The 27,890-nt window shown below is 45.3% G+C and overlaps 1 protein-coding gene across 1 annotated transcript; it reads right to left on the bottom strand.

Moving 5' to 3' along the window:
• Positions 1-1,091: 1,091 nt before the first annotated feature.
• SLC16A5 (solute carrier family 16 member 5) lies at positions 1,092-22,745 on the bottom strand. The gene is made up of 5 exons (XM_083728784.1): positions 22,572-22,745; positions 18,493-18,775; positions 10,285-10,428; positions 7,866-8,723; positions 1,092-5,238 (listed from the first exon to the last, which is right to left on the bottom strand). The coding sequence occupies exons 2-5, from the start codon at positions 18,710-18,712 to the stop codon at positions 4,994-4,996; spliced, it is 1,467 nt and encodes a 488-aa protein (XP_083584910.1). The 5' UTR covers positions 18,713-18,775; positions 22,572-22,745; the 3' UTR covers positions 1,092-4,993.
• Positions 22,746-27,890: the final 5,145 nt, after the last annotated feature.

Genomic DNA, 27,890 nt, shown 5'->3' with positions numbered 1-27,890 from the left:
AGGTAGTTTAACAATTGATATTTTCCTGTCTCAGTTCTATGCTATTTGAGAAACAGGTCTTCTCTAGAAAATAGTCTGCCTATAATGCTTTTTTTGGGGGGGGGGAGGGGAATAGTAAGCATGAAAGAAGGTCATGGAGAATGGGAGTGTCTTTTTATTGGCTGGTTTCTCCAGATTAGCTAGCTTTCAATGTTGTATAATAAAACTAGCTGTGTTTGTGTTCCTTGGCTTCTGGATTTAATTAAAACTTAATTCCCCTGACTTCCTACCCAGAAAGTCTTGAAGAAGCCAGTTCTGTTCCAGAGCTTAGTGACCAAGCAGAACTTGCCTTTCACAATGCAACAGGTATAAATCTAAGGAAAGAAATCTTTGTGACTTACTACCTTTGCCAGACATTTTATTTAAAACCTCAGATGTCCAGCACTATACTTGTGCTCATGCAATAGAGAAATTACTGGTTTTAAAAATCTATAGGAGCATAGCTGTTGTACTGTAATTTGTCACTTAGGGGGGAAAAACAGTCACGTTGAGAGCTAAAGATATGTGGAGGTAGTATCGATGCATGGTGAAAGAATTTAATGTGAGGTAGAAGGGGTGCGTCGTAAGTGAATTTGAAACCACAATACCCCCCACCATTAACGCAACCAGTATTTTAATGTTACTTTCAGTGCAATCCTAGGCATGCCTACCCAGAAGTAAATTCCATTGAACTCAATGTTTCTTACTTCCAGGTTAAGTGCATAAAGGGCCACACTCTCAAGTTATTAAATACTAAATACTAAGTTGCTGTGTTTCCACCAGTTTTGTTATGCAGCCAGGAATGTTAATACTCCTCTTGCCAACTAGGAAACTCATGCAGCCGTTGCCAAAGGAGCAAAATGACAGCTGTACTTGACAAGAAGGAAACATATTGAGCTCCTCTAGAATCAACATTGAATTTAGTTCAAGAGGCTCCAGAAACAATCCTACCCTTGTTCCTCCTCCACCAACATTACGGCTACCAACATCAGTTGCTATGTGAAACCTTATTAACAGTTTCCCCTTAATCCAGAGGAAAATGATATGGAGAAATTACAGGGAATCTAAAATACTAAGTTTAAAATTTTTATTGAAAGTTCATGAACAAAAAAATGCCTTAAACAGAACAGGTCTTACTTCCTAGCTTCTTTATTCAGACATGGATAGAAAAAGCTAATATTTGGTCCCTTCTTAAATGGTGTATTCTGAAAGAAGAAAAAGCATTCCACAATTCCTGAAGGAAGCACAAAAGTCGGTGTGCATTACAATTCAAAGTCTTTAAGTCTGCCTATTTGCTGTAATGTTTTCAGCTTTACAAAAGTTACCAAGTGCATTTGGATCAATACATTATTTTTTTAAAGAAGACTACACGTATATATCCAAGCAATAATGCAGCAATCTTGTTCAAGAGCATATTGTAACAAACTGGCCGCAGTCCTGAGATCAAGAAATTGCAAAGAAATCGCTTTACAACAGTGGCCTAAATTGATGCCAATCTTCTAGTCCAATTGTCAACTTCTTTAGGACTGGGATGGGGAAGCTGTAGTCCTCCAGAGATTGTTGGACAACTATTAACACCCATCTTCCCTGGTCTTTGACTATGCCATTGGGACAAGTGGGACTTTGCATCCAACAGCACCTGAAAGGCTACAGATTTGCCTCCTCTGATTGAAGTCTTAATAAAAAGTGCTTCATTCAGTGTATGTTACTTAAACACCACTGCAGCATCGGGGGGTGGGAGTGGAATTAAATGATACTGAGCAATTTGCACCCAATTAATGATATTTTTTTATTTGAGGAAACTCCCCCCATGTTGGATACTTTGGAGATCTAGCTGCCTATATTCTATTTCTGAACCTGTTTTCACCAGTGTAGAGAGGAGTAAGATTGAGAATATGCTGTCTGTCTGTCTGTCTGTCTGTCTGTCTGTCTCTCTCTCTCTCTCTCTCTGTGTGTGTGTGTGTTTTCCTTACAGTGCTTTTAAGGAGCCCAGTCTATCTAGAGATGCTTAGTGAAAGCTGCTAACCCACAAGGGATAAATTGGGCCAAACGAAAAACACACCTAGGGAAGCAGCATAAGAAGAGACCAAGAGGATTATGCAAGGGTCCATCTAGTTTTACAACATCAGCCAGCCAGATGATTTTGAGACATTTAAAAGTAGGAGATAAAGGCAGTAACTCTCCACTACTGGAATGTATCCTACCTGTAGACTAAGGACACTTCCAAACAATCTATTTATTAAGCATTTATTCTAGCTTGTTTGCAGGAAGATTAGATGACACTGGCAACTTAATGAGCATACCTTCTGATCTGTTTGCTCGGATTTCCCAGTGCTTTTCATTTTCCTTATCATGAAATGACCAATCTTAGGAGGAAGCAGTTCTGTAGTGCAAGACTGCCCAGTCAGCTATAATTGTGCAACCTGAAATTGCAAGTATGTGGTTGAGTCCCATCTGAAAACAGCAACAGTCTGGAAGTGTCCTATGAAGCCCCACTTCATTCTTAGCAGTATCCTTCGTGAATTTGTCTGACACACCTTTAAAAAACCATCTAAGCTAGCAGCTAAAATTTGTACCAGATTTGCCTGTAAAACACATTTTTGCACATCCCATGTCAGTCCTGAACATGGTATAGATATGCACACTCTATTTTTAAATGCTTCTCTTCTACTTTCTACCTGGTATATTTGGTCAGGAATATTTAAATGCAAATAGTGCGATAGGCTGCCATGTACTATAATGCCCCAAATCCAAAAGAGGTTTGGCTTTCTATAGAACAGGAGTATTCAGAACTATGTTTGTGTGCATGTCAGCTGAATTTATACTTTGGTCATATGCTTCTCAGACATGGCAAATCCTTTCACTCCACAAAAGATCAGAATCACAATATAACCTTTAATGTTGTGTTTTATATCTAGCTACCTGGAATCAGTGGTATCCTAAATTGGCAGAGGAAATTGAATACTGTCTGCTTTTTAAACTCCTCTAGTGGCTTCTATGCATGTCTGCCTTCCGCATGATGCTGCTGGACTGCAACTCCCATCTGGCCTTGCCAGTGTGGTCAGTGGTTAGGGATGGTGGGGGCTGTAGTCCAAGAACATCTGGAGGTCCGCAGATTTCCCACTCTTGTTGCAGATAGCATGGGAGTGGACTGGATTCAAAGCCCGTCTGAAGAGATGCTCCTCTGTAAGGAGAAGAGTATGAACAGCTCTCGCTCATGTTAGTGGAGCTTGTGCAGGAGAAATGAATTGAACTCCATGTTACTTGGCTGGAGACAGGGAATACCCACTTGGATTCCATCTTTCAGTGCACCATTGTAGTTCTGTCCTGCATGAACATTTCCTTGGTTTGTTCCTTGTCATTTGAAAAGATTAATATAGACCTGTCCGGTCGGAACGCTACAACTGTACAACTTCTTGTTCATGCATATTCTTAAAGCTTTCTGGTTTTGAAAGTGCTGGAGTTCATCGACAACAAATCCCTGCCATTCCAAGCTGTATCTGGCTCACATCCTCCACAAACCTTAAAAGTTAGTGTTTAGAAAGAAATACCAGAATCAGAAGAACAATGTGAGCTGGGAAGCTGGAACTACGAAAAGCAAGCAAGTATATCAGAATTAAAACACAGTTGTGTTCCAGGTCAAACACGGCTGTTTTAACAAGCCTAGGCCCAATGGCTCAAACACAGAAGATTTGGCAAAGTTAGCTGCAATTTCCCCAGCCAACATAGTAAGCATCCTGGGTCATTTTCAAGGCTTGTCTTAACACAAAGTAACATGAAGCTATTGTTTTAAGAAGAAGATTCCAGACTGGAGTGCCATTTTCCTAATTATATTTCTCTGCATATCCTTAAAAAAATTAGACCTTCAGTCCGAAGCAGAGATGGTCTTGATCTGACCTGTTGTTTTAAGCATGCAACAAAGGGTAGTACTTGCCATTTTTCATGTTTCTTTACACCAACATACACCTGCATAGATGTCAGTTTGCCAACATGTAACATATTACCCTTATTATAGCTTATACACCCATTCTGAGTTGGCTCTGTAAGACACTGGAAGCCTACAATGACGAGGAATGCCCACTGGAGATAAAACTTAAAATGCCATTGTATTCGTATTTGTTGTTCCTTGTGGAGGTGGACAGAATAGCCACCTCTTTTAATTAGCATCACCTTTTCTTTACTGCAGCATATATTTCAAAGAAAAATGCAAAGGATTTCAGTACACTATTGGCAGGAATATATAGGCACTTTGGAGCTCTCCAGCTTCAAGATATGAGCATCTGTTATCCCCCCCCCCCAAAAAAAACCCCCTCGAAATGCAGAAATGATTCACTTTGCTTAGTTGCACATACAACTCTACTCACCCGCAATCTGGCTGCTGTAAGGGAGATAAGTAATATGGTCAAACAGCAGCTGCTCTGAGATTATGCAACAGGAAAGAAAGCCTTCATGTTCAGCAGTAAAACTCCCTAATGAATAACTTTTCTTTTGGACTAGGAGAGAATCAAACAATTAGTTGACTTTGCTCTGTTTAAGTGTGGCAAATGGACATGTTCGGAAACAAGTCCTGCATAACTATTACTTGCCCTTCTTTACAGGTTCCATTGTCATTCATATAACCCAGTGGGTGAAGAAATCCTTCCAGCTTGAAAAACTGGAATGTATAAAGAAAACCTGGTGATAAAAATGATTAAGCTTCAAGTAATAATACAGATGTTGCCACAGGGTAATGTCCCTCTTTGGCCCCATGGCTTACATCGTGTATGTTTTGTTTAAAGTGCTCTTTAGATTTCTGGATAGCTTTGAGTTCATATCCTCTGACCTAGATCCTTCATATGAGCCCAGCACAGCTGAGTAGGAGGTCACAGTAGGGAGGACGGGAGAACCAGAAAAACGAGGCACTTGTTTCCCCCCCTTCGGTTTCCAGATGTTTTTCATTTGTGAGAAATCCAATGTCCCTCCAGCTCATCTGGACTCAGATGCTTGTTATATAGATGACTGCAGGAGGATCATTTCTGTTTGGCCTCTGTTCTGTTGGCACTTCCATGTATTTTCCCCTGGAGGGGACCTCTGGGGATAGAAGCTTATGGGTCTCTTTCAGTTTGTTCTTTGCTTTCATAGTGCAGAAGCTAAGACCCATGAAGAGAGCAGACGTTACCATGAAGAAGGTGGAAGCATAGAAGACGTAACTATAGTGGCCCGTGATATCCACAAGAAGACCTGGAACAGAAAAAAAGTTCAAATCTCAATGGCATGCAAAAGTGCAAACCTTCCGCTTTTTAATAGGATTCCATTCTCCTCCAAAATGCTCACAACCACATACAGTGAGGGGGGGAAGTATTTGATCCCCTGCTAAATTTGCCCTCTGACGAAGAAATGACCAGTCCATAATTGTAATGGTAGGTTTATTGTAGCTGTGAGAGACAGAATAACAACAGGGAAAACCCCCAGAAACCCAGAAGACGAAAGTTAGAGATTGATGTGCATTATAATCAGTGAAATAAGTATTTGATCCCTTATCAACCAGCCAGATGTCAGGGTACCTGGCATCTTCACTGTATATAACGAGCTGAGATTAGAAGCACCTGCTGTAAAGGAGAGAGAGGTATTACCTGTAATCCCAGCTCGTTACAGTACCTGTACAAAAGACACCTGTCAACAATCCAGCAGATTCCAAACTAGCCACCATGACCAAGACCAAAGAGCTGTCCAAGGATGTCAGGGACAAAAAAAAAAAAAGAACTTTCCCCCCTCACTGTACAGATGACTTCATCCAGCAGCAAATGCAGCTGCCTCTGGTCTCCCCACCTGAAAGGTATATCTACACTATAAACATGATCCCAATTTAACTGTCTTTGCCTCCCCACCCACCACAATATATATTTATGAATTGTGGTTTGGCGAATCTGCTCAGATCTGTTCCAAATCTTAATGCCCCATTCCCAGAAGAACTAGTTTCCAGGATCCCTAGGGCAAGGGAATGACTAGTTATATAAGTCTGTGGTGAAGATAGGACCAAACTGTTTTTGGTCCTAGTATCTGTTCTTTGCCACCATGGTGTTGGTAGCAACCAACCACAGCCTCATCACTTTCTCACAGCCCAATAGGTGATTCTTTGTTTGCTTCTTTCCAAGAGACATTTGGAAGCTGGCAAGGAGAGAACGTGTCTGTTCTATAAGTGCCTCCCCCCCCCCCATTGTGGAATGCTTTCTCCAGAGAGGCATGCCTAGCACAGTCTTTATCATCCTTTCAGTTAAGACATTTGCATTCTCCTAGATATTTAGATGGCAGTAATGGTCAGGGTTCGGTTGTCTACAGTTCTTCATTCTTATGTGAGTGAGATGGTTGTTTTATGTTGCTAGGTGCTGACCTTTAAAGCCCTAAACGGCCTCGGCCCAGTATACCTGAAGGAGCTTCTCCACCCCCATCATTCTGCCCGGACACTGAGGTCCAGATCTGAGACCTTCTGGCGGTTCCCTCACTGCAAGAAGTGAGGTTACAGGGAACCAGGCAGAGGGCCTTCTCAGTAGTGGTGCCCGCCCTGTGGAATGCCCTCTCATCAAATGTCAAGGAAATAAACAACTATCTGACTTTTAGAAGACACCTGTAAGCAGCCCTGTTTAGGGAAGTTTTAAATGTTTGATCTTTTATTGTGTTTTTAATGTTCTGTTGGGAATAAAGAATAAAGTGTATTATTATTATTTATTATTATTATTATTATTATTATTATTATTATTATTATTATTATTATTCTGCACCAGTAGCCCTTTTCAGGCATTTTGCTTAAACATAAAACCCAAGAGCTGAGTGGGGAGGCAAGTGTGTTAAGTTCTGCCTCCTCCCTACATCACCATCACACTGCACAAGCTGGAAGGTGAACTTCTGAAGCAGTGAGTCTCCTGTACTCATGGAGGCTCCTTGCATGTAATAGAAAACCCTGGGCAGTCAACCAATTTGATATTTCCTTCCCTTTGGTCTATTTTTGTAAGGCCTGGTAAAACTGCTGCATCATAGTTTGCTCATCAAAGAATTATCTCTATTTGACGTCTTTTAAAAAATGCATTGAATTTCACATGTTTGCTTGCTCCATAGAGCCTTGAAACTCTGGCTCAGAAAGGTCACCAGATAATCGAAAACAGCCATCTGGCTTCTCAAACCGCATGGCAACAGGCAAGAATAGCCAGAGTGTCTGATGGCTGATTCATACTATGAGCCAATTGTGTTGGATGTGTGTACCCAAACAGTTGTTGCAGTGAATAACGCACAAATTGTAAGAATAGGAGAAACGCACTAGGCAACAACGGGGGTGTGGGTGTGGAACTATTCACAGCGGTTCTTTTGTACTAGGATGGAACTGGCCTGAACTTTTTCAGCTCTTCCTCAAGGACATTAAAATACAAAGATAAACATGTAGGGTTGAATCCAAACTTCCCATGAGCTGAGTTCTGCTCATAGAAAGAGCACTTCTAGCACCCACCTACAGAAAAGTGGGGGAAAGGTTATTTTTGCCAGTTCTTTGCACAACTCCACAATCTGGAGCAACCTTCCCAAACTTCCAGATATTTTGGATCACAACACCCATCAGACCTTACAATTAGCCATGCTGGCTGGCAGGGCTGATGGGAGTTTGAGTCCAAAACAACTGGAGGATACCAGGTTAGGGAAAGGCTGATCAAGAGAAGGGGTAGCCAACATGGAGTGTCTAAAGCAACCACTGTGCCCCAGTGCTTGCCATTTCAAGGCTGTAGTAGTTTTACCTGCAGGGAAGTCTATGACCCCTGCCAAATTCTGCTAAAGTTCATGTACTTGCAGAATACCTAATGTCTCAGGCCCTGCCCACATCTTACCTGCAAGAGGGGGTCCAATGAGAATGGTGACACTCTCCAAGATGGTGAAGAGACCCAAGGCACTGGAGAACCTGTCCATCTCTACCACATCCATTAACACCTGGAAGAGAAGAGCACCGATGACACTCATGGAGACACTGTAGACCAAGCAGTAGAAGACAAGGACGGTGTAGTCAGCTGAGATTGCGCAGATGAGGTTGCTCAGGCCGTTGAGGAGGACAGCCAGGCTAAAGAGGTAGATCCTCCGGCCAGTGAAGACGTTGAGGCCTGAGAGCAGGCCCGCCATGGGGCGCATGAATATGTTGATGAACCCAATGATGGAGATGAGCAGGGCTGCCTTGCGCTCCGGCACTCCATTGAAGATGGCATAAGGCACCAGGTAGATGAGGGGCAGCACGAAACCCATCACCATCCAAGACACACCAATGGTGTAGATCTGGTAGCCTTTGTTCTTGCAGAAGACGTCAAAAGCCAGGTACTTCTGTAGGGTCTGGATGCAAACGGCACACCTGGGCCGAGGCAGTTCCTTTTCATGATGCACAATGTTTCCATTAGACAAACAGGCCCCTTCAGGTGGCTGTTCAGGGTAGGGCTTCGATGATGGGGCAGGCAGCTGGTCTGGCACCACCGGCCTCATCACAGCCCCACAAACGCAGCAGTTCAGCAGTACCCCGCCAAAGATGAGGAAGGTGTTTCTCCAGCCCATCTCGTCAAGCATGTACTGGGAGAACAGTGGCCAGAGCGTGAGGCCAATGGAGACACCTGTGGAGGCCAGAGCGTTGGCCAGGGCTCGACGGCGTATGAAGTAGTAGCCAAGCACAGTGACTCCAGCCTGGAAGCTGAAACATGACCCCAAGCCTTTAAAGAAAGAAGAGATTCAAGAATGTGAATTTGGAATGCTGGAGTTTTAGATATATTGTGTGTTTAACAAGCACTTTTAAGGTGTTCAGAACACATTCCATGAATTAGTTCAGTGGCCCTCTAAGGCCAGGGCAGTCTAAGGAGGATGGAGGCAAAACAGTCTCCCTGCCCCAGTATCAGACCACATGAGATCTTTATTCAAGAGCAGCTATATTTAACAGCACCTCAAGGGTTGTACACAATCAAAACAATAGAAACAATAGTAATGTATATGGTCAAGAACTCTCCTATTTATGAATGTACTTAAAGGTTAGCAAAAAAAAAAGTATTTGCACTTTTCTATGCTTGGACAAAAACAGAAAAGAGAAAACGCAAGTCACAATGCCCACTAGACAAAAATCTTATGAAATAGGAGGTCTTATATTTCCAAATATGATACCATTATTTTCAATCTACAGAAGAATCTTGGTTTTCAAGCGTCTCGGAAGCCAAATAATTCAGAACCCAAATGCTGAAAACCCAGAAGTAATTACTTCTGTTTTCGTGTGCGCCTCAGAAGATGAACAACTTTGCAGCCAGGCCATTGATCTTTGGTTTTTGAACATTTTGGAAGTTGAACGATCTTCCGGAACGGGTTACGTTTGAAAACCAAGGTTCCACATTATATTGAAAAGTACTATTAAATGGTATGATAAACTAAACTATCCTCAAGGACAGTTCATTGAGCAGAGCTGTGTTGAAATCCAATTACAATATGATGGGCTTATATGAAAAAATATGTACAACAGACACTAATTGCTCTACCAGGAGGCGTCTGCATATGGAGGAGGAGGGGAGGGAATTTTTAACTATTCCCTATCTTTCAAGCAATGCCCACCTCCCCAAAATAAATCTGTTGTGGAGGGTCCCCCAAATGGCAAGAATCGCCTCTCCTTCTCTTCCATGAATGTATACCTCCACTGGCACACTGCGCTCCTTCCCCAATCCTGTTGTTATGGTGCTACCCAGGGCTAAGCCATGGTTTGGCCTCACGTTACATATACAGTGGTACCTCAGGTTACATATGCTTCAGGTTACATACGCTTCAGGTTACAGACTCGGCTAACCCAGAAATAGTGCTTCAGGTTAAGAACTTTGCTTCAGGATGAGAACAGAAATCGTGCTCCAGCGGAGCGGCGGCAGCAGGAGGCCCCATTAGCTAAAGTGGTGCTTCAGGTTAAGAACAGCTTCAGGTTAAGAACGGACATCCGGAACAAATTAAGTACTTAACCCAAGGTACCACTGTAAATCTTTCGTTCCAGACAAAATATGAGCTATAACCAAGGTTACAGTCTCTACTGAGAGAGGCAAACCACAAGCCTAGTTTGGAACATAACACTAAGCCAAACCATGGTTAAGCCCTTGGTAGCAGCCCCCACCTCCTGTCTGGGAACCCACACATTTGCTCATTCGTGCTAAGCCACGGCTTGGCTGAGTGCTGCATGTGAACTGGGGCACCACGTGTTACAAAACCAGGACGAAGCTTCTGCATACCAACCCACTTGGAGGCTCTACTCACCTGTGATGAATCCTGCTGTTATATAAAGGTGACTAATGGACTTGGAGAAAGCACTGGCAACCATGCCCACCCCGCTGAGAAGGCCTCCAAGCATCACAGTGGTCCTGCAGCCAAATCGTTCCACCAAAATGCTGCAAAGAGGCCCTGAAAAAGCAAACCTCAGCGTCAGTCAGAGCAGGAGGAGCGCTGTCAAAATACGATGCTGTGGGCCCCTCCCAGGTAATAGCAGTCGTCACCCACATAACCCAAGGCTATGTTATGCAAAAACAGAATTGTAAAGGGCAAGAAGATACTCCTGTACCACTGTCTAAACTTTCTGCTCAGAGTATCAACACTAGTGTTCCAAAGCAAATATTTATCCCTTCTTGCCGGTAAGTTCATGTAGTAGGCCTAGTCCAAAGTGGGAAAACGTTGGAGGTGGGGGCAGAGAAGATAATGTGGACCGCAATTTGTGTACAAACCACTCAGAAGAAAAGCAAATGCCAAGGGGAACAGGTAGCAGCACTTACAGTGTGCGCAAGACAGGACATGTGAATGAAGCCTCCGTGTGGTGAACAATGAGCTGGGTTTCAGTGTGGGAGATGTAGGAAGGGATGAATCCATATTTTCTGTAAACTAATATGGCTTTTCAGGAGGGAGCTGGGGAGCAATCTGAATAAGCGTGATTTGTTTGGCAAGATCTAAACAAACTCAAGCAAAATATGCTCCTCAGCGAAAGAGAGGATGGCTGTGGTCTGTGAACTGCCTTACATATATACAGTACTGTATAATGATGACAACTGGGCTACCAACTACCTGGGTACATAATATATTCAGTAGCATATTTAAGATACCATAGCTTTTTTTGGTCCAACAGGAATTTCCCCCCAGGACTTGATTTCCTCAGCAAGTTCTCAGGTAAGCAGGAGAAGAACAGGAAGTGGCGTGTGCCCTTTACGTGACTTTTTCAGTGGCTTAAATTACTGTTTAAATGTGACCTTCCTCTGTGTTTGTGTTTTTGTGTGTGAAGGAGATATCTTTTTCAGAGGAAATAGATCCCAGCTCCATTCAAATCCTGTCAATAACCCAACATATTCCCACCCATCCCCGACATTTATTGAAAAGCTTTCTCTCATTACTTTTATTTAACAATAACAATAACAATAATTTTTACTTATATCCCACCCTCCCCAGCCGAAGCTGGGCTCAGAGCAGCTAACATCAAATGTATAACACATTAACATAAAATCAGACAATCAATTAAAATACATCCTCAAATCAGATCAGGATCAGAATAAAATCTAATCAGATGGCAACCTGCAGATTAGCGTTGGGGACCTTAAATGCTCACCAGGCCCAACTGTTTGTGCTGAACTTATATGGGCCTGTGAGAAAAATTGGGAGGCCACTTTCCTGCAAGTTCTTATGAAAGGGGAGAGGGAGTCAGACTGAACCCCGACCAAAGGCCTGGTGGAACAGCTCTGTCTTGCAGGCCCTGCGGAAAGATGTCAAGTCCTGCAGGACCCTAGTCTCTTGTGGCAGAGCGTTCCACCAGATTGGAGCCACAGCCAAAAAAGCCCTGGCTCTAGTTGAGGCCAGCCTAACCTCTCTGTGGCCTGGGACCTTCAGGATGTTTTTATTTGAAGACCGTAAGTTCCTCTGTGGTACATACCAGGAGAGGCGTGGTCAAAGGCAATTTTCTGAAGCAAAGAGGCTTCATTTGCAGCTGGCTATGACATTTTTTTTGGGGGGGAGGGGTTTCAAATGAGCCCCTCTTACAATATAGGTCCTCACAGACTAGCAGAGGTGTGGTCAGTGCCTACATAACCAGCAGGTGAGATGTTGCTGGTGGGGCACAGTCCAGCTTTTCCCCTCAGCACGTGAGGGGGTGTTTGCCTGAATATTCCTACGAAGACTCCTTGGGCAACCTCAGTTTCACAGATTGAGGCTCCTTGGTTGAATATATAGCCTTGCATATATGAGGTTGTAGGTTTTATCTCTGCTTTAAGATCTCTAGGTTTTTAAGGGACAGAAGGGCATGGGCTGGCCCTTTGCTCTCAGGCCACCAGCTTCTGACTTGGAAAATTCTGGTGCCTGGGTGGGATCATAGACTGAATTCTATGACCAAGTCTTAAGAGTGTGGAGTCAGTGACCTTTGAGACCCCTTTTTTCTTCCTCATGTGGGAGGAAGTAGGACGTAGAAGCATGGTCCTTAATTAGCTAGCAAACTCAGAGGAAACTCAAAGCAAAAATCTGCGGAAAAATGAGATGGTTATAGAAGATATGTTCAAAAATACAATAATAGTTTTGACTCTGTGCTAGCATTCAAGTGACAAAGGAAGTAAAAGGAGTTGGATAACAATTAAGGATTTATTATGTTTTCTGAATGTATTGGAAAATTTATATAGAAAGGTTTATTGTTTTGTGTATATTCAACTGTAAGATAAAACATATGTGAAGGGACTTGACAGGAAGTCAAAATTGAAGAAAAGATTTTGTAAGATAAAAGGGGGAAATATTTATTTTCATTATTATCATTATTATTATTTTTTTGTGTGTGTTTTGTATGGGATGTTTGGGAGGAAATAAGACGGTAAATAACAAATAACAAACAAAATATTGATGTATGTAATTTTTATTTCTCAATTGTATTTTGTGGTAGTATGGTTGTAATGTTTTTTGTAATATAAAATCATTCAATAAATTATTTTTTTTAAAAAAAAGGATGTAGAAGCATGGTCTGCGACTGGAAAAATTGTAGAGTCCCTCCAGAGTTTTTAAAAAATTGTTTGACAGATGTATTCTGCAACATAGTGGAGCAGCAATAAAACTGCTTGCACATTTGCAAAGCTAAGCAGGGTCCGGTACCATTTCAAATTGGATGGGGGACCACGTGTTGAGATGCCTGCATTGCAGGAGGTTGGACTGGATGATTCTTGGAGTCCCTTCCAACGCTATGATTCTATGAAACATGTCATTGACACAATAATTGTGTATTGGAGGTGGACTTATACTGGGCCACACACAAATAATTTCACTTTACTAGTTGCTCTGCAATGTTTCCTCAAAGATGCCACATTATTGCTGCCTGGAAGGGCAATTGGGTCTTGCACTACAGCGCAATGAGAGTGGGACAAAAACTAACAACAACACGGGAACATTTATGGTATGAAAAGTTAGACGATTTCAGCAGGAAGTTACAGGACACACACTAGTTGGAAATGAAGCAGTATGCCCACCCCAAAAACGTTTGCAAGTGCAAACAGCATTGAATGTGGGATCATGTATAACCCACCCCAGTACCATCAAACGAGCAAATCATCATTTAGGGTTGTTAAGAGCTTTAACACCCCCGGCAGGACTCCTGTACCTTTAACAGCAGGTTTTGTGCAACTATTAAAGAAGCATAAAATCCGCTAGGCCCAGAAAAGATCTCAGATATGTTGCCCTTCATTTATAGTGCTAAGTTAGATGGACCGTTACCCCAACTCCACATAAAGAGGCACTTAACATTAATTCTTACCTAATACCCGGAAGAAGGGTGAGTCAAAAGCTGGCGCGAAGCCTAACGTTTAAGGTTGCCCTCTAGCCTGGCTGCTCCTGAGCTTTTAATAGAGATCTGATCTGGAGAAATAACCAGATGATGGGTGCCTCCAGGCTGACAGTATTTTGCAGGAGGGATTCAGGCAATTACCGGAGCTTGAAATATGTGCAATTAAAGTGGATTGAAGTGCACATAAGCTATCAATGGCCACTAGCCATTGATCCAGTGTCTGGCTGGCAACCCAGCCGGATGGACGGGGTATAAATAATAAAATTATTATTATTATTAATTAGTCATGATGACTATGTTCTGCCTGCCTGGCTGGAGGTAGAATGCTTCTGAGTACTAGATGCAGGAAACTGCAGCAGGGGAAAGCACTGTTGCACTTGGGTCCTTGCTTCCGGGCTCCCCATTGCCATCTGGTTAGCCACTGTGAGAACAGGATGCTGGAATAGATGGGTCACTGGTCTGATCCAGCACAGTCTTCTTATGTTCTTATGCTCTCTAGGGCAGCCTTTGCCAACCTGATGCCCTTTCAGATGCTTTGGACTACAAGTCCCATCAGCCCCAGCTCACAAAACAAAACAAAACAAAACAAAACAAAACAACAGGACTATTTGCAGGTTGGAAAGCACAACAAGAAAAGTACAGGGTGAACTAATGACTAACACAAATCAGAATAAATGCCCCCGTTATCATCTAAGCACCCCACATCAAATCAGAACAAATGCTCAATAAAATAGCAGATATAATCTAACTTTTGTGTGGGCAACCCAGGGCAAATGCTCGAAAATTGGTTGCTTGGGAGAGCCCTTTGTTTTTCATGAAACAGAGCTAGCCACGCTTGCTTGCCTGCCAGATCCCTGTTAAAGGCGCAGGAGCAGGTTCTGCTCAGACCCAGCAATGCTGTACGGACTTGAATTCTTACACCAGTGAGCAGTTTCTTCCTCATGAGGCTGTCAGTTCATCTGCGGGGCCCTGGTTGGAACAGATCGAGCACCAGCCTGCTTCTTCCTGTGTGGCCTTGGGATTTCCTAACTGCTCACGTTTCCCAGGACTGGTGAGCATGAAGGGGAAGGTTCAGCCCCAGGTGTCACCTGCCTCCTTTCCCCTAGTCCCACGCTGTTTACAGAGTGAGCACAGGGAAGAAACACCCACAGACAAAAATGAATAAAAATTAGTCAGCACAAAGGAAGGGTGGATGTCGTCCTGGGGATGGGTGGATTGGTTTCACCCTTGCACACAGATAGCTTGAACTGAAACTTTTTTTTTTTTAAGGGCAGATTTATAGAACAACAAAACTACTTGGTTTATTGGGAGGTTAGGCTAAGAGACTAACACTGACCCCAAAGTCACCTAGAGAGTGTCATGGCTAAGTGCAGGATCTGAACCCTGCTCTTGATGACCCTGAGGAGGGAAGGTACCTAAGGCATTGAGTTTAGCTTTCTCTACATAGAGGCACAGGCCGGACTGGAAAAGTTTGGGGGTTGGTTTGTTTTCCTGCCAGGGTTTAAGAGTTTAAGACCTTAGGAAATTTCAGCACATTGAACAGCTTCTGGGTGTTAGGAAACGACACCCTGCTTGTTAAATGTTCAGGAGCTAACAAAGATGTTGGCAACCCTAGACAGACCTCAGGGCATACATGGTCACCCACTGATTTGTAAATAGCTCTTTTAAAGACACAGGACCAAGCCAGTCCCTTTTCCTGGCTCATTGCCAACCCCAGATTAACACAGGAGCCAGGTATACACTTCTTTTTCTTATGTGACATTAAACTTTTACCCAGTTTCTAGGTTAATTGAATGGGGTATAGGGCTGCCAACTTTTTCTCTGGGCAGGGCTTTGTGCTTTCAACTGCCAGGTGTTAAAGGCACAACAGCCTTGCCAGGAACAAGTTGGCAATCCTATTCACGCTGCTGTTTGAAGAAATCTGAGTGTTTTCCCTTTGCTCAGCTCAACATGATCCTATTACATGATTAATCACTGTGACTGCTTCAATCTCTCTTCCGTCTTATCTCTAGTTTATGTAAACCTCCCAGTCATGTGGACTGTGAGGGTACATATATAGAACAAACTAAATTTACGCAGAGTGCCGCAGCAACAGAGCAATGTGGCAGGCAGTGCCAGGTCAGTGTGACTGGGTAGCCTAAGAGCTCAAATCCTTCAAGGGTTTTTTCTCCCTGGAAAAAGTTGCTCTGATTGCAGCAGGAATTTTTGATGATGATGATTTAATTTATACCCTGCCCATCTGACTGGGTTGCCCCAGCCACTCTGGGCAGCTTCCAACATATATAAAAGCATAATAAAACATTAAACATTTTTTAAAAAAGAAACCATTCCCTATACAGGGCTGCATTCAGATGTCTTCTAAAGGTTATAGTTTCTTATCTCCTTGACATCTGATGGGAGGGCATTCCACAGGGTGGGCACCACTACCGAGAAGGCCTTCTGCCTGGTTCCCTGTAACTTCACTTCTCACACTGAGGGAACTGCCAGAAGGCCCTTGGAGCTGGATCTCAATGTCCTGGCTGAACGAAGGGGGTGCAGAGGTTCCTTCAGGTATACAGAGCCGAGGCCATTTAGGGCTTTAAAGGTCAGCACCAACACTTTGAATTGTGCTCGGAAATGTACTGAGAGCCAACGTAGGTCTTTCAAGACTGGAGTTATATGGTCCCGGCAGCCACTTCCAGTCACCAGTCTGGCAGCCACATTCTGGATTAGTTGCAGTTTCTGAGTCACCTTCAAAGATAGCCCTACATAGAGCGCATTGCAGTAGTCCAAGTGGGAGATATCCAGAGCATGTACCACTCTCTCATGACAGTGCGCAGGCAGAAAGGATCTCATCTGGCGCACCAGATACAGGGGCATAGGAAGGGGAGTAAGGGGTGTGTGGCCTGCCCCAGGTGTCATCCTTGAGGGGGTGACAAAATGACACACCACAGGGGTCGGCACTTACCATGGGGCCTGGCATGTAGCGCGCCCAAGCCCCGCGTCTCTCCTGGGAGTTACACAGTGGCTCGGGGCCCCGTGCTGCCCAAAATGGCAGCATGGGTCTTGCGTCCGCCAGACGGACTCCGTGGGCAGCTCGCCGCAGTGCCCCCATGGGCGGATCCCCACTGCCCCCGCTGCTCCAGGTGCCAGAGCAGCTAGCTATGCCCCTGACCAGATGGAGCTGGTAGACAGCTGCCCTGGACACAGAATTAACCTTCATGGACAGCTTTGAGTCCAAAAGGACTCCCAGGCTGTGCACCTAGTCCTTCAGGAGCACAGTTACTCTGCTCAGGACCAGGGAGTTCCTCATACCTACCTGCTCCCTGTCTCCCAGAAACAATACTTTTGTCTTGTCAAGGTGCAACCTCATCCCATTAGCTGCCATGCATCCTCCCACTACCTCCAGACACTCCCACAGGCCATTCACCACCTTAATCTTTAATTTCTCTGTGCTATAACTTCATTGCTTGTTTATGACCTCCATCCTTTGCTTGAGGTGCAAAATACATAGTAGCCAAAGGCACAGATTAATACCTAACCTGAGGAAACAGTAAGCTAATGGCATGTTCAAGACATGCTGTTGCATTTATCAGGAGTCTGTTCTATAGAGGTGTCATATATCAATAAAACCAGGTAAGCACTGGATGTACTGTAATTTTGTTTCCCTTTTTCCCATCTAGCACAGGCTTCCTCAACCTTGGCCCTCCAGATGTTTTTGGCCTACAACTCCCATGACCCCTAGCTAGCAGGACCAGTGGTCAGTGATGATGGGAATTGTAGTCTCAAAACATCTGGAGGGCTGAGGTTGAGGAAGGCTGCTCTAGAACCTGAGGCCACTCAATAAAGCTGAATGTTGACCCGTCGTGCGGATTTGAACCGCTGACCTTCCGATCAGCAAGCCCAAGAGGCTCAGTGGTTTAGACCACAGCGCCACCCGCTCCCCTACTAGTAGCTGGGAATCACAAGTGGGGAGAGTGCTGTTGCACTCAAGAACTACCGGTATCTGTAGGCTTCCCAAAGTCATCTGGCTGGCCATTGTGTGAACAGGGTGCTGGACTAGATGAGACATTGGCCTGATCCTGCGGGGCTCTCCTTATGTCTCCAGGTTGTATTTGATATCTGTGTAGTAATAGTGAAGTGGGCTGAAACAGACAAGTCTGTACAAATCAGGAAGCTAAAGGCAGTCGAGCAACACCTTTTAGATGGGTTTCATTGATTGAGGGCTTTCTGTGAGTTGTACTTTGGGCTGTGTCAGAAGCTGAGATATAAAAGCTAGGAGCTCCAATGCACCTTAAACCTACCTTATGGGCACAACAACGGAATGGCTAGGCGCGCTTTTTTTTAATAACAAGAATACAAAGCTGAAAATGAATGAACTGCAGCTAAAATATTATGTTCATTTTTCACACGGTCTAGTCCTTCCCCTGCCCACCCCCCTAATATTCTTAAGAGGGTCTCTTCTCCAGTCTTCAGAGAGTAGCTGGAAGTGGGGAGGCAGGAAAAGGTCCTCCTTTCCTTCCACTCTGCACTTATAATCTGAAATCTTAGGCGCAGTACTGCACCCAGAGCTCAGAAACTGCTCACACTAATGAAATTCCCTGTCACAAAATATGCCTAGAACAATGGGAATTTCAAACACTGACTTTGGGTGCCTTTTGTGAAGGATGTTCATATAAGTAAAAGCAAACACTCACCCCCTGCATGGAGCACAGCTGTCATGATGGAAGGAAACCACGATGTCTGGCTGTTGCTAGCCTGGAAATCACGCTGCAGGTCCTTGAAGAAGACCCCAGTGCATGAAGGGAAGCCCAGCGTTAGGCCTTGAACAATCACGGTGGCTACTAAGACCACCCATGCCCATCCTCGATCCTGGTCTTTGGAGATCCTAGCGGCTGCCTCTTCTTCTTTGGACATTGTTGTTTTTTTCCTGAGCAAGCTTCGTTAGAGGAAAATGCACAAACGAAAGTGATGCAGCAGCTGCAAAGAAGACAGAAAAAAAGAGTTGCTGAAAAACAGAAGAATTTGTTGTGCTTCTCTAGAGAGCTTCTCAGTTCTGGTGTCGCCAGCCTGCCTGAGAAAGGTCTGTCATCTCCTTTTATTTCACAAGATTATGAATGCTTCTAGGTATAATGTTAGACACACCTCCAGTGAGGAAAGAGCTAGCTGGTATTACTCAGCACCAGCACCCTGCCAGTTTTCCCTTTCACCTGCTTTCGGTCAGTGGATTCCCCTTGCTGCCTTTATCTAATGTCATAAAATTCTTGTGCCAAGAGAGGAAGGCTCTGCCCGTAAATGCCAATCCCAGTGTAAAGTCTGTACGGTTCTGCTGAGAATTAAGTTGTAGTGACTGCTCTTGCACAGGTTCCTGTCCGAGTTGCCCTGTTTGTCCCGGGATAGAACAGAAAGTGCCTTTCACTTTCAAGCGGCGAGAAAGGCCCCTAGGACATGTCCACATGTTACATCTGCATTGATTTTTATATTTCCTTTAACTCTAATGTAATATTAGTTACACCTGCTCTACAAAATGCATTTATTCTCCCGTCCAGCCTACATAAAAAGCATAAGAGATCCCTTTCCCCCAAAAAAGTTGTTTTAAGCATTGGGTGTGAAACCACTTTAAGGAGAGTCCTTTCCCTGAACTGGGTTCCACAGCAAAGAAAAGACATGGGCAACTCAGGTACCTCCAGGGGTCTAGGGCGCTTCCAGATGACCTGTTTATTGAGCATTTGTCCCAGTTTGTTTCCTGGGAGGTTAGATGATGTTACATCAAAGCAAGTGTTATTCCCACCCATCCCAGTGCATTCCCCCCCCATCACAAAAATGTCTAGTCTTTTTGAGAAGGGAATTTGTTGCTCAAGTTTGTAACTTGCATTTAACTTGTATGTGAGTGAATCGCCCCCCAAAATAGTGGCAACTTGGAAGTGCCCTCCAAAATAAATAAATAAAAGAGACCACTGGTTGTTTCCTTTGGAATGCCCCACTCAGTTATGCAGGAGTGGAGACGGGGAAACAGCTTATGCAATATTTGTTCCATCAGATAAAATATGTAGCGCCCTCACTACTCTGATGGTCAGCAGAAGCAGGTACAAAGGAACACGGGTGTTATCTAGGTGACCTCTAGCAGGGCCAGGACTGGCCTGGTCCAGTTGAAAAATGAAAAATGCATGGTTGTCCCACTATTCTACCGCCAAACCTGACCGGGCATTTTGCTGGCAGAGAGTCGGAGGAAGAAGTTGGGATGCATGCCTCAAAGCTGCCAGGAAATTGCAAGGGTGCCTTCTTCTGTATGTTCCTCTCCCCTGAGTCCCATAAACTAGCCAGTGTAGTTGTCTCCTAGGTACTTAAGGGATCATGTATTGCCAACAGTCTGTTTACCAACCCTCAAAATTTCACCAGAAGTAGCGGTAGTTAATTTTTAATGCCACGTAAATGAATCAAAAGCAGGAAGGTGGTCACCCTCTATGGATTCTGCAGCCTGAAATGCCCATTTCGTGTTGCTTCATAGTAACACTGGTGCTGAATGCAGAACATTGTGACCTCCTTAGTGCTTTGCTACAGCAAGTTCCCAAGGTAGGGGTTATGGAAGTTCTTTTGAGCCTGAGTACCAAATCCCCTTATTTCTCAGCTATGGTGCTGAAAACTGATTGGACAACATACACACACCTGTACCAAGAGATAATGTTGTGCTCACTGGCTGGCTCCTCTGGTGTGATCTGCCAGTTACACAAGCTAGAAGTTTCAGAATGGGAGCAAGGCAATCCATTTCACCACCACAGCCACACTTACTGGATTACTGACCCTTTATGGATGCTCCAGTTTTTAAAATACCACACTCTATTTGCAAGTTACATTTTATTTATACTTAATTTTAAAATACTATGGGGGCAGGTATGTGTGTGTATACAAACACACACACACACACACAAAAAAAAAAACCTGTGTGAGATGTAGCTCAATACATGCAACTATTCATCCTGGCTGGAGTTGGTCAGATTAGGGTGATACAGTGGTACCTCAGGTTACAGACGCTTCAGGTTACAGACTCCGCTAACCCAGAAATAGTGCTTCAGGTTAAGAACTTTGCTTCAGGATGAGAACAGAAATCGTGCTCCAGCGGCGCGGCGGCAGCAGGAGGCCCCATTAGCTAAAGTGGTGCTTCAGGTTAAGAACAGTTTCAGGTTAAGTATGGACTTCCAAAACAAATTAAGTACTTAACCAGAGGTACCACTGTATTGGTATATTTAGACTCTTCCTGCTTTATAGCTATATAGTTCTTGCCCCCTAGTACTTAACATTTGCTTGGAAATGTTTATAGTTGTATGGTTCTTACCACCAGTATTTACCGTAAATGTTTAGAGAAAAGTGTTCAAAGTGCTGGTGCTTGTAAAACAGGTGTAGGCAACCGAAGGGCCAGGGGCCGGATGCGGCCCAATCGCCTTTTCAATCCGGCTCGCAGACTGTTTGGGAATCAGCATGTTTTTCCATGAGTATAATGTATCCTTTTATTTAAAATGCATCTCTGGGTTATTTGTGAGGAATAGGAATTTGTTCATCCCCGCCCCCCCCCCCAAATATAGTCCGGCCCACCACATGGTCTGAGGGATGGTGGACCGGCCCACGGCTGGAAAAGGTTGCTGACCCCTGTTGTAAAATGATCCCCTAGTAAAAGTCTTGGTAATCTGTAAAGAGGGACGCCGGTGGCGCTGTGGGTTAAACCACAGAGCCTAGGACTTGCTGATCAGAAGGTTGGCAGTTCAAATCCCCGCGATGGGGTGAGCTCCTATTGCTCAGTCCCTGCTCCTGCCAACCTAGCAGTTCGAAAGCACGTCAAAGTGCAAGTAGATAAATAGGTACCGCTCTGGCCTTGGCCAATAAAGCGAGATGAGTGCCGCAACCCCAGAGTCGGTCACGACTGGACTAATGGTCAGGGGTCCCTTTACCTTTACCATTAATCTGTGAAGAAAGCCCAGTGCACTTATCTCAATATTGCAGACTAGAGAATTGAGACCTAGTGAATTCGAGGCTGAGACAAAATTTGAGCCCAAGTTCACTGCTCTGGCTCTCCGCCGGTACACAACACAGCATCTCTGGAGTCATGAGCTGCAACAGCTGCCTCTTTAAAAACACCAACAGCGATACAAAACGGGCACTCCATAACTTGTTGCTCAAACCAACCCATGTGGTTCTTTGGAGCCAGTTTCAGGGCTGCCTCCCTTCCTGTCTATACGGAATCAGAAAAAGGGCCATCCAGGCAAGCGTCCGATTCAGTTTAGATTTATTGCAAAGCGGTATTAGAAAGGGGTGGGTTTGCTTCGACCCCCGCGCCGTTTTAAGCAGCGGCAATTTCGAAACGGAGCTTCCTTCCAAGGGCTCACCCGAGAGAGATCCCTGCACGCCTCGGGGATCCTGAGAAGGCTTATAGCAACTCTCAACTCTGGTGTCGACCGAGAAAGGGATTGTTCCGGTTTCGGACCAGGTGTCAGCGGAGGGGAGGGGGCGTCGTCGTTCCTTTCCCTCCCGAAAACAGGAAATCGAGACCAGGCACCTTTCGATCCAGTCCTTCGATCACGAAGGGGATCCGTTCTGCGCTTTACCCCCATCCTTACTCCCCCCAGGGATCCCCCTCTGGCCTCAGCTAGGGTGATCGAAGAATCCCCATAAGGAAGTGCAGGGCAGTGGCTGGGATCTTAATAACTCTACCCCCTCCACCCCACCTCCCGCGGTCTCGTAGTGATCTTTGATCGGGTTCCCCAGCCGATCGCCGCCTGCTCACCTGCTCACGCCCCCCAGGCGGGGCTGCTGCTTCCTCCCTTCCCAGGGTCGACCCCGTGGCCCCTTCCTCTTCGCTCTCCACCCCGCTCCACTTCCTCCAAGGGCCGGCCGAGCTCTCGACTCCGGTTCCCTTTCGGTTGCTTATGGAAGAGGAGGAGGAGACTTGGAAGCCGGAGATCCGAGAGCGTCGCGCGCTGCCAGAGGAACCCGGGGCGGGCTGAGGTCAAAGGGGGCCGAGGTCAGGCGAGGAGCCCCGAGGGCGGCTCCTGTTCAATAGGGTGGCGAGGAGGAGAGAGGAGCCTATTGTTGCTTTTGCTTAATTTGATTGGGGTCGTGGGATCTGCCTTGGTTCACCCCCCCTCCCCCCCACCTCGCATGCCTTATAGATCTGTTTCCAGAAGTTGTTTTCAAGGTCCTAGATCTCATGGAGGTGGCAAGCCTGTGTCTGTGTGTCGCTTCAGGCTGCAGATGGGGGACTTGTACGTGCTTATCTCACCCTTCCTCCTCGCTAAAGGCGGTTCTCGTCTCCCTCGTTTTACGCTCGTTTCACCTATGCAGGTGAGGCCGAGAGGGGGGGCGGGAGAGGGACTAGCCGAAGGTCACTCACTGAACTGCATAACTGAGCAGGGATAAGCCCAGTGCTGCTATAGCACCACAGCAGCCAAATCTTAGGGGGCCCTTCGGCACCCCTCTCCCCCAATAAAATATCTTAGGGGCCCCTCAAAGTTAAGGGGAATTCCCACTCAAATGGGGTGTGTGCCATGTCATGTGATCGATTATGCGGGGCGGGGCTTACCTTCCTCTCCTCCCCCCTCTCAATATTTTATTCAAGTCCGCACCCCTGTATAGCACACTGTCTGATGGAACTGGTACTCCGCACCAAACAAAATGTCCCTGCACATAGAAAACTAGCATGTCAGGATTCTGACCTTGCCTCCCACCCGCTCCCAGCATCACACGTTTTCTATTGTTGGAGGGAAACAACCCTCGCTTTGCAGCCCAGACACACATTTCCCAGCTCAGGAAGAAATAAGTATTTACAGTAATAGGTGAGTTAATGTAGGGGCGAAACTAGGCTTTATTTCACCCGGGTCAAAGACCCAGTTTGGCAGAAAAAGAAAAACCCACATGCAGTTGTGTACACACACAGAGAGAGACTGGGAATCTCAATGGCACCCCAGGGCAAAAAACACACACCAAAACCCTGGCTAGCTCCCCCCTTAGCTACTGCACTGGTTAATGTATTCCCCCTCCCCAGGCTTGTAATAGACACACACAAAAACAAAAAACCCCTACCTCATATCATACATAAAAGAAGGTAATAAATTACGATCCAGAATTAAACCCAAGTTTGCTTAGGGCTGCTTGAAATGACAGCAAGGTGTGCACCAGTTTCTGGCACAGCTCTATATAGCCTGCCTGCCCTGGGGCTATCAGTAGGCTATCAGTGGCTACTAGCCTCTGGCCCCCATAATAAAACATGTGAGGGTGCCGGACCCCCACAAAGTTGATGGGCATTCCCATTCAAATGGGGTGTGTTGAGACTGTGTGTATGATGGCTATGTCCTGTCTCCACAGTTGGAGGCAGCAGTGTTTCGGAATACCAAGTTGCTGGAAACCAGAAGAGGGGAAAGAGTGCTCTTGTGCTCAAAACTTACTTGTGAGCTTCCTTCAGGCATCTGGTTTGCCACTGTGAGAACAGGATGCTGGACTAGATGGGTCACTGGCTTTCCTGATGTTCTAATGCAGTCATCTGCCAGTTATCAGAGCTAAGAGGTATGTCAGTATCAGGAAATTCACCCTCCCATAAAGGTAAAGGTAAAGGGACCCCTAACCGTTAAGTCCAGTCACGAACGACTCTGAGGTTGCGGTGCTCATCTCGCTTTACAGGCCGAGGGAGCTGGCGTTTGTCTGCAGACAGCTTCCGGGTCCTGTGGCCAGCATGACTAAGCCGCTTCTGGCGAACCAGAGCAGCGCAAGGAAACACCGTTTACCTTCCCGCCAGAGTGGTACCTATTTATCTACTTGCACTTGACGTGCTTTCGAACTGCTAGGTGGGCAGGCGCTGGGACCGAGCAACGGGAGCTCACCTCGTTGCGGGGATTCAAACCGCTTACCTTCTGAACAGCAAGCCCTAGGCTCTGTGGTTTAGACCACAGCGCCACCCGCGTCCCCATCCCCCCACTAATCAGGTATTTTGGAGTAAAGGAAAATATGACCTCTTCTTTGTGGGTATAAAGTATGTTGCCTGTCCTTGACTAATATTTTATTGTGACTCTTTTGAAAGCTCAAGGATGTTGGTTACTACACTTCAGAGCCACATACATTAAATAACATTCTAAACAAAGACCAATAAAACACTTTTTTTAAAAAAAAAACACCAACCTTTATTCCATTCTAACAGGCTAAAATAAATTGTAGACCCCTTCTTTCCAGCTCCTTGATTTCCCAGAAAGGAACATCTGGAAAACTGGCAACTTTACAAGGGGAGGAAGTTGAACCTTTATGTTTTCCTTACTAGTAAATATTTAGGTTCCTTTGCACAGGCCTCAAGGATAGAGAGCTGAGTGGATAAATTGCAGAAATATTTACATGCACTGAAAATTTGAGTTTCTTGGGGTGAATGAAGTAACTGGAAATGACTCATCTGTGACTGTGTCTCAGCTGTCTAGATTTAAATGTCACCCTCTGAACCTTTGGAACCCTTAATAAAAGGCCTGAAGAGGCTGCTGCTCATGTCAATTTTATTCAGATCTGCCGTACTGAATCATAGGCTCATAGTAGAGTTGGAAGGGACACCCAGAGTCGTCTCAGGTGGATTGGAGGCAAATACATGCACCAGAGCAAGTGAGGGATGGGCCATCGCTGCTGAGCATGCCCAAAGGAGTGGAGTGAGCCAGCTCTGGAGCAGCTGTTCAGTGCTCTGATGTGCATGCGCCTCGTGGTGTTGCTAAGCGAGGGGAAGAGCTGAAGAAGGGCGACCATAGAAGACAGAGGTTTAATGTCGCTCATGGAAGGAGTGGGTGGTCAACAGGAAATGCTGCTCTGTGATCAGAGGTCAACTGCAGGCTGGATGAGGGCAAAAATGGCAGGCACTCTTAGGAATTGAGGGACGCGGGTGGCGCTGTGGGTTAAACCACAGAGCCTAGGACTTGCCAATCAGAAGGTTGGTGGTTTGAATCCCCACGACGGGGTGAGCTCCTGTTGCTCGGTCCCTGCTCCTGCCAACCTAGCAGTTCGAAAGCACGTCAACGTGCAAGTAGATAAATAGGTACCACTCCAGCAGGAAGGTAAACAGCATTTCCGTGTGCTGCTCTGGTTCGCCAGAAGCGGCTTAGTCATGCTGGCCACAGAAGCTGTACGCCGGCTCCCTTGGCCAATAAAGCGAGATGAGCGTCGCAACGCCAGAGTCGGTCACGACTGGACCTAATTGTCAGGGATCCCTTTACCTTTACCTTTACTCTTAGGAATAAGAGCCTCCAGTCCACTTGTAATCGGCATTCTTCTGGTCACCTTGCAAAACCATTCCCAAAACCTGCAGATCGCTTACAGTCGGCACCCAAATGACGATGCCAGCATTGGGAAAGAGCAGCATGCCTCTGAGCATGTGCAGAGTGCCCACCCTCCATGCCCTGTGTCCCCTGCTTGCAGCTGAGCAGTGCCAACAACTTTTTCTCTAGGAAAAAAAAGCACTGGAAAAGACTATGTAACTGAGCCATTGAAACACTTGGGGGAGTGTCAACTTTTATCGCTGCAAAGCTACTCCTAACTTTCAATGATATGTACAGTGTTTTGGATTCAGAAAATATGTGTGTTTTGGTTTAAAAAAAATCACCAAGGGATATGGTAAATTATGTTGACAGAGTAAGAGCAGTCTCAGTTCTACAGTACCAGCTAAGACTTTACATGGCCACAGGCCAAATATTTTGGAAAGTGTCTTTTGTTGAGCAGGAGAGCCCATGCTTTTCAGACAGAGTTAAGAGGATTTCAGGAAAGTCAGCTGAAACAAAATTTCCCATATTGGTTAGCAAGGACATAAATTGCATGCCAAGCCTTACTTTTTTAAAAATAAAACAAAACTTTATTATGAGCATCAGCTTTTGCTTATCTGCTGGAGCTGTGTAGGATTCAAGTTTTCTTGAAGATGAAAATTGAGATTTCCACATCCCCAAACATGAATCTAGAAATAACACAAAGAAGGTCTGTTTAGGTTATCTGCAACCATTCTCATGTCTCATTGTGTACATTGTGTGCTGCATACTGATCTCAGGGGTCTCTCACAAGCGTAAAATGCTAATAGTAGAGTTTTCTGCTGTGAAGCACTCAGGAGCCCAGGGTAAGAGGGAACTCCAAAACCTCATTCTGCAATGCTGCTTGGAAAACAGCCAGAGAAAGAGTGCGCACCCTTCAAATGTGAACGCAGAACGAAGTGAACAAATGTGGTTTTTTTTCTGAGCACCAGAAGACTACACCCTTGAAAACAAGGCTGTGAACTTGAGGGTTGTGAGTGCCTTGGGAGTGAGTGTCTTTAGATGCAGCCATGGAGACACTGGGATGCAGCCAAGGCTGTCATCCGAGGCGAATTGCTGGCAACTGCTGCCAGCATGGGATAATTAACAATCAAAAGATCTTAAACTGTAACTTGAAAGAGCCTGTCAGGTGGTTGTAATGACTTGTTAAGTTAATCCAGCTACTCCAGGGACCGGCTGGTCACCCAGTCTCCAAGAGTTCGAAAGACACCTGTGCCTCTTCAGAATAATGTTTTGCAGAGGATTATTCTGCAGAGGCACAGACAGGCCTTTCAAGAGAGCCACTGACTCGGAGGGGGCGGCAGATTGGGTATCTGCAAATAATCATACTGCAGTTCATGTGTGTGTGTAGCTGTAAAACAATTAACTCGGGGTTGTTTTTTTAAGCTGCAGTGGGTTGAGGGAAGCTGGAAAGGAAGCAAGCGATATTGTCTGGTGCAGTGATCATGAATGATCCTTTCCCAGTGATTTTTGACATGTTGGGTGGAACTTGTGAGCATTTCGATATGTCTCAGTTGTGACACTGCACCCTGATTTTATTTTATTTTTCAAAACGGAGGTTGAATCTAAGACATGGTGGCGATCAACTCTCAAGGCAAATTGTTTTGCTTTCGGCTCTGCCTAGGATGGCTTGCTCCTGAATGCATAGCATTCACACAGAGGATCCTGGAATGTCTGTGGCTCATGAAAGTGCAAACAGTGCTGCCTTTGAGTTGGGTCCAACGGACACGTTTCAGATGCTAGCCCCTCCCCCTGAAATTTCCTATGCCGTTGCACATTAACTGGGATTT

The sequence above is a fragment of the Podarcis gaigeae genome, assembly GCF_964106915.1.
Source record: "Podarcis gaigeae genome assembly, chromosome: 2".
NCBI lineage: Eukaryota > Metazoa > Chordata > Lepidosauria > Squamata > Lacertidae > Podarcis > Podarcis gaigeae.
Note: the sequence above shows the minus strand (reverse complement) of the source record. Positions and strands in the feature narration are given on the sequence as shown.